The 10,168-nt window shown below is 35.6% G+C and overlaps 1 protein-coding gene across 1 annotated transcript; it reads left to right on the forward strand.

The window, feature by feature from the left end:
* Positions 1-1,637: 1,637 nt before the first annotated feature.
* Positions 1,638-5,275, forward strand: LOC141659764 (uncharacterized). Its single transcript, XM_074466692.1, has 3 exons — positions 1,638-1,904; positions 2,161-2,211; positions 2,943-5,275. Exon 3 carries the CDS (start codon positions 4,643-4,645, stop codon positions 5,273-5,275), a length of 633 nt encoding a protein of 210 aa, XP_074322793.1. The 5' UTR covers positions 1,638-1,904; positions 2,161-2,211; positions 2,943-4,642.
* The last annotated feature ends 4,893 nt before the right edge of the window (positions 5,276-10,168 follow it).

Genomic DNA, 10,168 nt, shown 5'->3' on the forward strand with positions numbered 1-10,168 from the left:
TATTTAGCTGCAGTCGTATTTACCTTTTGGCGCTAAAATTTTCGTCAAAGTTAAACGAAATTATTGAAAAAACAAATTTGACTAACGGCGGCCATATTTATAAATGTGACTGCCAGTGGTCAATTTTAAATTTAATTATTTTTGTTTATTTATTATAATAAGTATTAAATAATTTAATAAATTCTAAAAAAGATATTGAGGTACTCCAATAACATAAATGTTGAGAACTGGCTTAGTCAAGAATTAGGATCTGTCTAACAATCAGGATATAATCAATTGCCAGGATATGATTATCCGTTGAAAGCTTCATTATCATCCGTTGATATCTACATATAATTATCCTTCGAAACTACAACATATATCCGTTGATCAGCTTATCCGTTGAGAATGACTTGAATGACAAGTCAGACCTGCGAGATAAATTAGAAGGTGGTGATTTATAGAATCGTAGTTGATTTAGATATGTATAGAAAGTAGTAGAATTATACCGTAACATATCTTGTAATTGATAGAGATTGATTGTAGTTGTGTTGTATATAAACACAGAATAGGTTATCACAATGTGTGGTAAGTGTTGAACTCGAGTATTCACACAACCTAGCAGTTCTTAAGAATATTATTCTTGAGAGAGTTTTGTAACAGTTTATTAAGGATCAATATAAACTGTTATTTGATTCATCTGTCCTTAATTTACTTTCATAATTCATCGATTTGTTTAGTAATTGTCTCCAACCCCCTTAAACAATTACTTTACTAAGCAATAAGTGTTATCTGAGCAGTCAAATTAACTGTTAATTTGAAAAGGTCATGATGTCTGGAAGTAAGTATGAAAGCATGAAAATTTTCATCTTGAAGAAAGCTGATTACTTTACATGGAGACTAAAGATTTTGATGTTCCTGGAAGCCATTGATGATATATATGTTGATATTATCAAAACAGGACCTCCATATCCTATGGGAACCGTGGCTATGACCTCGGATGCTCCTGAACTCTATGTCAAGAAAGAAAAATCAAAGTGGACATATCCTGAAAAGGCTTCAATGCGTAACGATGCAAAAATCAGGAATATTCTGCCAATAGTTTGGTCAATGTGAAGTCCAACAGAGTGATTGCCTGCAAGACTGCAAAAGAGACATGTGATGCCTTGGAAACATAGTGCCAAGGTACTATGACAATAAAAAAGAATAAAGAATAGAAGAGCTTTTCTTGTGCAAGAATAATCAGACATCAATATGATCTTGATTATTAAACATATAAATAAATAAATAATATATATCCACTAAACTACTAAATTATTAAATTACTACACACATAGTCTACTTATCCTACTAAACTACAACCACAATTTTTCCTATTATTCAACAAAATAAAAAAATAGTGTCATATATTCGCTACACTACAAAATTGGTAAATTATTAGATATAATATATTTATCCTACTAAATTACGACCATATGTTGTCCTATTTTTTTATAAATTTATTATTATATATTTATATAAATAATTTTAAAATTATAATATAACGTGATAAATAAAAAATTTAAATATTAACAAAAACCGTACGAGATTTAAACTATATACTTAAAAAAGACCCGACCTTTCCCATGCTTATTTCACCAAATATTTCCCCTCTTTACACCAAAATTATTTCCCTCTTAAACCAAAAAATCTAATCTCCCCTTCCCCCCTTTCCTCTCACACTCACAGTCCCACTCTTTCACTCATGTCTTTCTATGCTCTCTCCCGTCTCTCTTTCTTTCTCTCACATCCCTTTCCTAATCTCACGTTATCTCTCATCATCTTATATTATTTGTAATTAGGATTTTAGGGTTTCAATTGAACCCCAAATTGAAGAACATCTCAATTAATCAAACAGCTTTGAGAAACCCTAGTTTCATGATACGGTTAGTGTTTATATCTTTCGATTTATTTTTTTGCCTAATTTTTTTTCTTTTTTAACAGATCTGAAGCTTTCTTCTCGGTCTTTGTATATATTCTTTGGTTTATTTTGATGATACAATGTTCGTGTGTGTGTAGGTAGGTGTTTGTGTTCTTATATGTATTTATATTCGTGTTTCATTTAGGTTCTTATGTATGTTTTTGATTCAATTATTTGTTGGATTTATGTGTACCTGAATGCCAATTCTTGTATTCGTCTAGGGATTTAAAGGTGAGAAGGAATTGAAATTTCTTTTACAAAAGTTGTTCAAGGTGAGAAGGAATTGTATATTTTGTTATATTATCGATTTAGTTGTATATTTTCTTTTGTGGATAATATTTTTGATTAGTTAATGATTGTACTTGTGTTGGATAGTTGTAAGCTGTGAAATATTTGAATCTCTGTATTTTTTGTTCAACTTTGATAGTTGTACATCTTTAAATTATTTAGCAATTATAAATGTTAGATCTTTTACAATTTATGAGGTGACTATGTATGCTAGTTTCCCAGGCTTGTTGCTCACAATGTTATAGCGACTTACATTAGAAATTGCGGCTAAATTATTATTTTCTGTAAATAGTTGCACATACCTTTTACAAGGAATAGTTGCACATAACAAAATTTCTAATTACATTAGAAATTGCAGCTAAATAATTTATTATGAAGTGTATATATATGAATGAATGAGCCGGTAATCGACGGATGTCTCAATCTTTCTTTCCCGCACAACTTGTTTTCTAATGACTCCACATTTTGTTGATAGAATTTAATGGTTATAATCACAGATCAATTCAACTTACCTACTGTTCTCTGTCCTGGTCGTACTGTAGTTACACAAGCTAATCATTAAATTGCTAAAATATATCTTATATTTAATCATTATATCCTTCAGAGTCAACTTAACCATTAGATAATTCTAGTTTTTACACTTGCTTATTTAGGAATGTGTGTTTTCTTTTGTGAATTATTGTAATTCTAACCTCTAATATACAAAATCTTGAAGAACAAAAACAAGGGCCTATTTCTGATATGGAATTTATGGACACTGTGAACACTTTGATAATCTGGCTGCAAAAATCTTAAGGTATATAAATTTACTTCTGATTTAGTTCTTTTCTTGTACATTAAAATTTATTTCTATCTCTATATCCACATTACATTTAGTTTGATTTTAGTGGTGAATTCTTTGTTCTCTTTACTTGATTTTAACTGATTGATTAAATCTAAATTTTTAATCGTGAACTATGATCAAGTTAAAGTACATTTAATCTAATTATTAGGATACATTTAGTCTACATTTAATACTGAATTTAATATATATATATATAACTCTGTAATTGTACTTTAGTTTGTGCATATCTGATTCAGTTTAGTATCCCTTTTTCGCCCATAATTTATTACATACTGGAACGATAGCTGGTGCATATCTGATTCAGTTTAGTATCCCTTTTTCGCCCATAATTTATTACATACTGGAACGATAGCTGGTTGTAGTATTTGTTATTATTAAAAGTTAAAGTGATTCTCAGTGAGGCATTGTAGTAGAATTGTAATATCAAAGTGACATTAGATGTGAATAGGAAGTTCTGGTTTCCTCTGAATATATTATACAAAAGCGTTGGTTGTGTTTAGGAAGTAGAGTAGTCTATTCATTGGATATTTCATCTTTGCCTCTATGAAACATGTTTTCTATACATTTCTGCAAGGCATAAAATTAATATCCAGAATTTTGTTGCATTTAAATGTAAGAATGGGGAAGAAAGACTCCTGACAGAGGTGTATTCTATCCCAAACTTATGCAACAACATCATAAGTCTGGGACAGTTGTCTGAAGCCGGGAACAAAGTGATTCTCGATGGTGAATATCTCTGGGTGCATGAAGCTAGCGGGAAACTGTTAATGAAGGTGAAGAGGACTGAAAATCGCTTGTACAAAATCAGCCTTGAGGAGAGTGGGTACTCCTGTTTTATGAACAAGGTGGAAGAAGATACGTGGTTATGGCACACCCGGCTGGGGCATGTAAACTTTCAAGCGTTAGAGATGATGTCAAGGGAAAAGATGGCATCTGGTCTTCCGCAATTGGTTCACCCAATAAAGAAGTGTGAAGGGTGCCTGATGACAAAGCAATCTCGAAAGCCGTTTCCTTCGCAGACCAAATCTGATTCGAGAGGACTACTGGAGATCATACATGCGGATATATGTGGCCCCATCTCGCCAATAACAACTGGAGGTAACCACTATTTTCTATTGTATGTTGATGATCTAAGTAGGAAAATGTGGGTGTATATGTTGAAAGAAAAAAACAATGCATTTGAGATGTTTAAGAAATTTAGAGCATTGGTGGAGAATGGAACCGAAAGAAGTATAAAAATTCTAAGAACAGATCGTGGTGGGGAATTTTGTTCGAAGGAGTTTACTGCGTACTGTGAAGCAGCTGGCATACAAAGACATTATACGCCGCCCTACACCCCACAGCAGAATGGGGTGGTGGAGCGTAGGAATCGAACAATAGGCGCCCTGACAAGAAGCTTCTTAAAAGAGTCAAGACTACCGGCCTACATGTGGGGAGAAGCCGTACGCCATTCAATCTACGTGCTAAACCGTCTCCCAACACGCACGTTAAAAGGAAGGACACCATATGAAGCATGGTATGGGAAGTAACCGGACTTGACACACATAAAGGTGTTTGGCTGCATCGCGTATATGAAAATCCCAACAGTGCATGTGAAAAAATTAGATGATCGAAGTAAAATGGTGATTTACCTAGGCAAGGAACCAGGAACCAAGGGGAGTAGATTATACGACCCCAAGACAGGGAAATTACATATTAGCAGGGATATAACTGTTCAAGAAAATCAGTTTTGGTCTTGGGAGCAGAACAGAGATACTGAACTGGTTCTCCCTGGGAATTATGTCGAAATGGGAAGTATGGGTGAAGACATGGACGACACAGAGGTCGAGTCTGAGATAGCGACACCAGTCCAGTTATCTCCATCTCAGTCGTATTCTGTCAATTCTGCAACAGCAACCGGAGAATCATCTGCCGGCACCACTGCAGAGACGTCATCCCTGTCTGGAAGAAGCACAGAAAGTGGACCTAAACGCTACAGGGCGTTGTCTGATATTTACAACGATACTGAAATGGTGGACCTAATTGATGAGTTAATGTTGCTTAAAATAGAAGGGCCATCGACATTTAAAGAAGCAGCAGGAGAACGAAAGTGGGAGGAAGCAATGAAGACAAAATTTGACACCATTGAGAAAAATGGCACCTGGACTCTTACTGAGTTGCCGCCCTATTTAAAATTTGCTTCGCATATTTTTTCTGAGACATAAAAATCCCATCTTTGCTTTGCTTCACCTAGACTCCAAGAAAGTATGACATTTGACCAATATCTGTCATCTCAAATTCATTAGTCATAACTTTCTTAAAATCATCAAACATACCAGGATTGTTTCCAGTAAAGATCATGTCATCCACGTATAAGCAAGCGATCATAATATCTCCCCATGAATTTGTTTTCGTGTAGAGGGCATGCTCGTATGGACTCTTCACGAAACCATCTCTCTGAAAATATTCATCAACCCTTGTATTCCATGCTCGCGGAGCTTGCTTCAAACCATATAAGGCTTTCTTCAGTCTGTAGACTTTGTTTTCCCGGCCCATCTGAACATATTCGGGAGGCTGCTCAATATAGACTTCTTCAAGATAACCGTTTAGGAATGCTGACTTCACGTCCATCTGAAAAATCTTCAATTGATTTTGAGCGGCAATTGCTGTAAGAAGTCTGATGGTGTCAACTCGTGCAACTGGAGCAAACATCTCATCATAGTCAATGCTATATCGCTGCTTGTAGCCTTTAGCCACTAGCCTCGCCTTGTATTTCTCCACTTCTCCATCCTGATTCGTCTTGGTCTTGAAGACCCACTCGACACCAATTTCTTTGTGTCGTTCTGGAAGATCTGTGAGCTCCCAAGTATCATTTTTCTTTATTGCACCAATTTTCTCATCCATGGCTTTATTCCATTTGCTTTCTTCAGAAGCCTCTTCAAATATAACTGGATCACATTCTACCATTAAACGAAATAGAGAATAATCAAAGGTTGTTTGTACCGGACTTGTTGCTTCATAGATATTATCCAGACTCCGCATCTTTCGTGGTGCTCCCCCTGATCAGCTGCTTCCTCCCGTGGATGGTGTCGATCCAGGAGTTTGTTGATTTGACTTGGTGGAGGAGTTTGATCATCATCTCCGTCATCTTCAATGTTCTGGTTATCACCGTCATCGTCATCACCATTAAAAAATAAACCAACAACTTTTCTTTCATCCTCACTCCATCCCCAATAATCTTATTCATCGAACTCAACATCTCGAGAAATGATTAATTTCTTCGTCAGGGGATTGTAGAGTCTGTACGCCTTGCTTCTTTTGTCATATCCGGTAAAAATACACTTTTCGCCTTTATCATCCAGCTTCTTTCTTTTTTGATCGGGAATATGGGCATAAGCAATATACCCAAAAATTCTGAGATGCCCAACAGATGGTTTGCTACCACTCCATGCTTCATTCGGAGTTTTGTTTCTGACACTTTTTGTTGGACAGCGATTCAACAAATAAACTGCACATTGAACGGCTTCCGCCCAGAAAGTTCTTGGCAAGTGTTTTGCTTTCACCATACTCCTTGCCATATCAAGAATAGTGTGATTCTTCCTTTCTGCAACGCCATTTTGTTGAGGAGTGTAGGCCGTTGTTAATTGATGATTTATTCCATGTGCTCGGTAGAGGCTTCTAAAAAAGTTTGAAGTGTACTCGCCTCCTCTGTCTGATCTGAGTATCTTCAAATACTGGCCACTTTATTTTTCCGCCAGTGCTTTGAACTCCTTGAATTTATCAAGTGCCTCTAATTTTTCTTTGATGATATACACCCAACTTTTCCGGCTAAAATCATCAATAAAAGTTAGGTAATACCTATTACCTCCAAGTGATGAGATATCAAATGGACCAGCAATATCTGTGTGAACAATCTCCAATTGCCACCTGGCTCTCCAAGATTTTCCAACGGGAAAGTTTTGTCGATGTTGCTTCCCCTTTACATAAGCTTCACACAAATTTTCTGGTTCGTTGATTTCTGACAAACCGTCCACCATTTTTGTCTTTGACAATAATTTTAGGCCAGAAAATCCAAGATAACCATATCTCAAATGCCACAACCACGAGTCATTTTTAATGACAGACTTTAAGCACTTCTGCACATTAGTTTGCATATCAAGCGTAAACAAACGATTCTTTGACATCTCCACATTTGCAATCAATTCCCGAGCTTGATTTCTGATAATAAGGGAATTTTCCTGCATTTGTATATTATATCCTTTTTCAACAAGTTGGCCAAGACTGATTATATTATTTTTCAATGCAAGAATATAATAAACATCATTTATATATTTCTTTTCACCTTTCTTTGACATGATCATGACGGTACCTTTTCCTTTCACCGGAATCTTTGACGAGTCACCAAACGTAACTTCTCCGCTGATGGTGTCGTCTATCTCCGTGAATAATTCCTTGTGACCAGTCATGTGATTACTGGCCCCTGAGTCAAGATACCAAATATTCTTCTTGCTTTCCTCGTTTCCTTTGTAAGTGAGGAACATAGCAGTGTCAACATTTTTGTCTTCTTTTGCTACTGCAAAATGACTTATTTCTTCCACCTTTGGTGATCTACACTCGTAACTGAAATGGCCATATTTAATACAGTTATAGCACTGATATTGAGACTTATCACCTCGTTGTTGATATCCGCCTCGTCCTCGGCCTCTGAAATTTTGACCACGACCAGATGGCTGATACCCTTCAGAATTCTGGCCTCTATTGAAGGACTGCCTTCCTCGTCCTCTTCCACCACGGTAGCCACCTCTAAAGCCACCTCTGCCACGTGCAGAACTGCTACTTCCAGAACTGTCACCAATGGACACCTTACTTTGCAACGCCTTTTCCAACTGGCTTGCATCATCATACTGGTTCATCCGCTGCTCGTGAGCTTGAAGTGAACCTACGAGCTCATCAATGGAAATTGTGGACAAGTCCTTTGACTCCTCGATAGAAGTAACAACGTAATCAAATTTCCTCGTCAACGAACGGAGTAATTTTTCCATCACCCGAACATCATCGAGACTTTCACCATTTCTTTTCATCTCGTTTGTTACCGTTTTCAAACGCGTAACAAATTCACCTATATTTTCTGAATTCTTCATCTTCAAATTTTTAGCTGGAGCCGCACCTTTTTTACTTTTTCAACTCCTTGGAATGATTTTTGCAAAATCTCCCATGCTTCTTTTGTCATTTTTGCTTTAGAAATTTTTTCAAAGGTTGATTCATCAACACCTTGAATAATTGTGTACAACGCCTTTTTATCTTTTTTTCGGATCTCCTTTAACGCCGTCTTCTCGACATTTGGAAGTGCTGCTTCAGCGGCTGCATCAGCGGGCTCGTTGAATCAATTTTCAACAATTTCCCAATTATCATAAGAACCGAGTAACACCTTCATTTGGATACTCCAATTCCCGTAATTTGTGGACGTCAATTTTGGAATGTTGGGTTGCACCATATTCGCCATTTTTAGAAACGTAACCTTAGCTCGGATAGCACTTGTTAGAAATGTGTATGAGCTTACTTTGATTTTTCTACTTCAAAACCAGGTATTTATGAGTGTACGTGTACTGTATTTAATATGACCAGGTGATACACAATAATAAAACATAAACCAGCTTTATATATAATAGCTACAACTTTTTTTTACAGGCAGAGAGAGAGAGCTACGGCTCTGTTTTGCTTTCTCTGTTTTTTCTACTGGGTGTTTTTTTACATGCACAACAACCAGCTACTTATAGGCTTCACAATATAAGTACCTACATCAGTGCTTACTTCATTTACCTAGCTGATCTAAACCATTACACAAGCTACATTTAATACCAGCCTACCATATTTACTGATGGCCAGCCTTATTTCTAGCAACTAGGAAATGTATCTATTCCACAAGCTCTGACCTGTATGCCGCCTTCATTTTTGGTTTAGTGTATAATCTTTAGATTCATATGCCAGATTCAAACTAGCCTACCTTATTTCGGGGAAGTTTATCTGGTGCATGTTATTTTCAAAGCTGCTGCAAATACTTCTTCTGCTTGACTACTTAGTTGTGACTTAGCTGCTGCTTATACTTGTCAACCTAGACATCCATTAGTTCAGGAACCTGGTCTGCATATTTATTGAGAGTTTAATCTACACAGCTAACTTATGCATGCACATTACTTCACAACATATTTTATTGTATTAATTATTTTCAATTTTGAATTCTAACAAAAACTTGCTAAAGATATATCAAAATTTTGAAGGAAAATACAGGACTTCCTTTGTGCACAAATGGCCAAATATCCTTAAAAGCAGCAAGTGACAATCATGTCCAGCCATCCTTTCACCACATAATAATTTAATTAAGGGCTAGTGCAGCTGTACAACTTGTGATGTCAAAGGCCATAGCTGTAAAAAAACAAAGAGCCAAAGCATTCCACAATGAATAATTAGATTTCCAGAACAGAGCTCCGGATATCCAAAAATCCCAAACTAAAACATATAGATTTGTAAAGTCACTACTATAAAACAAACAGAAACCCAAATCTAAACAAACATTTACAAACATACATATGAAAATTAGCATACAAAAATAATTAATACATATATTCCAAATTAAACCACAAACTTAACCCCAAATAATAATATACATATAAACCGTATTTAACAACTAGCATAAATCCTAAATAAAATGTTAGCTATAAACCCTAATTGAAAACATTAATAAACCATGGTTCAAATCTTCTTTTTATAAACTTAATTTTGAAAAAATGGCTTGGAAAACATACCCGTCTTTCGGCTTGAGTATTTCTTCGATTGAGAACTTTCTTCGATTTGGTGTTTTCTTGGAGTTTCAGTTTTTTTTGTGTCTGTCAGTATATCTACATGTCCGTATCTATATTTGTGCTTTGTGGGTGTGTGTTAATCTATTTACTTTTAATTTATTTTATGAAGCCCGACAAAAAAATTTTATAACCCGCTTTTAAATTTTATAGCTTGCTTAATTTTTGGCCCGAACTTTTGATTTTTTTTGCAACGATTTTATAAATTTGATGCAAACTGTTAAAATTTTTGCCAAAAAATTACTCTTTTGTAAAACTACT

This window comes from Apium graveolens, chromosome 5 (assembly GCF_009905375.1).
Source record: "Apium graveolens cultivar Ventura chromosome 5, ASM990537v1, whole genome shotgun sequence".
Classification (NCBI taxonomy): domain Eukaryota; kingdom Viridiplantae; phylum Streptophyta; class Magnoliopsida; order Apiales; family Apiaceae; genus Apium; species Apium graveolens.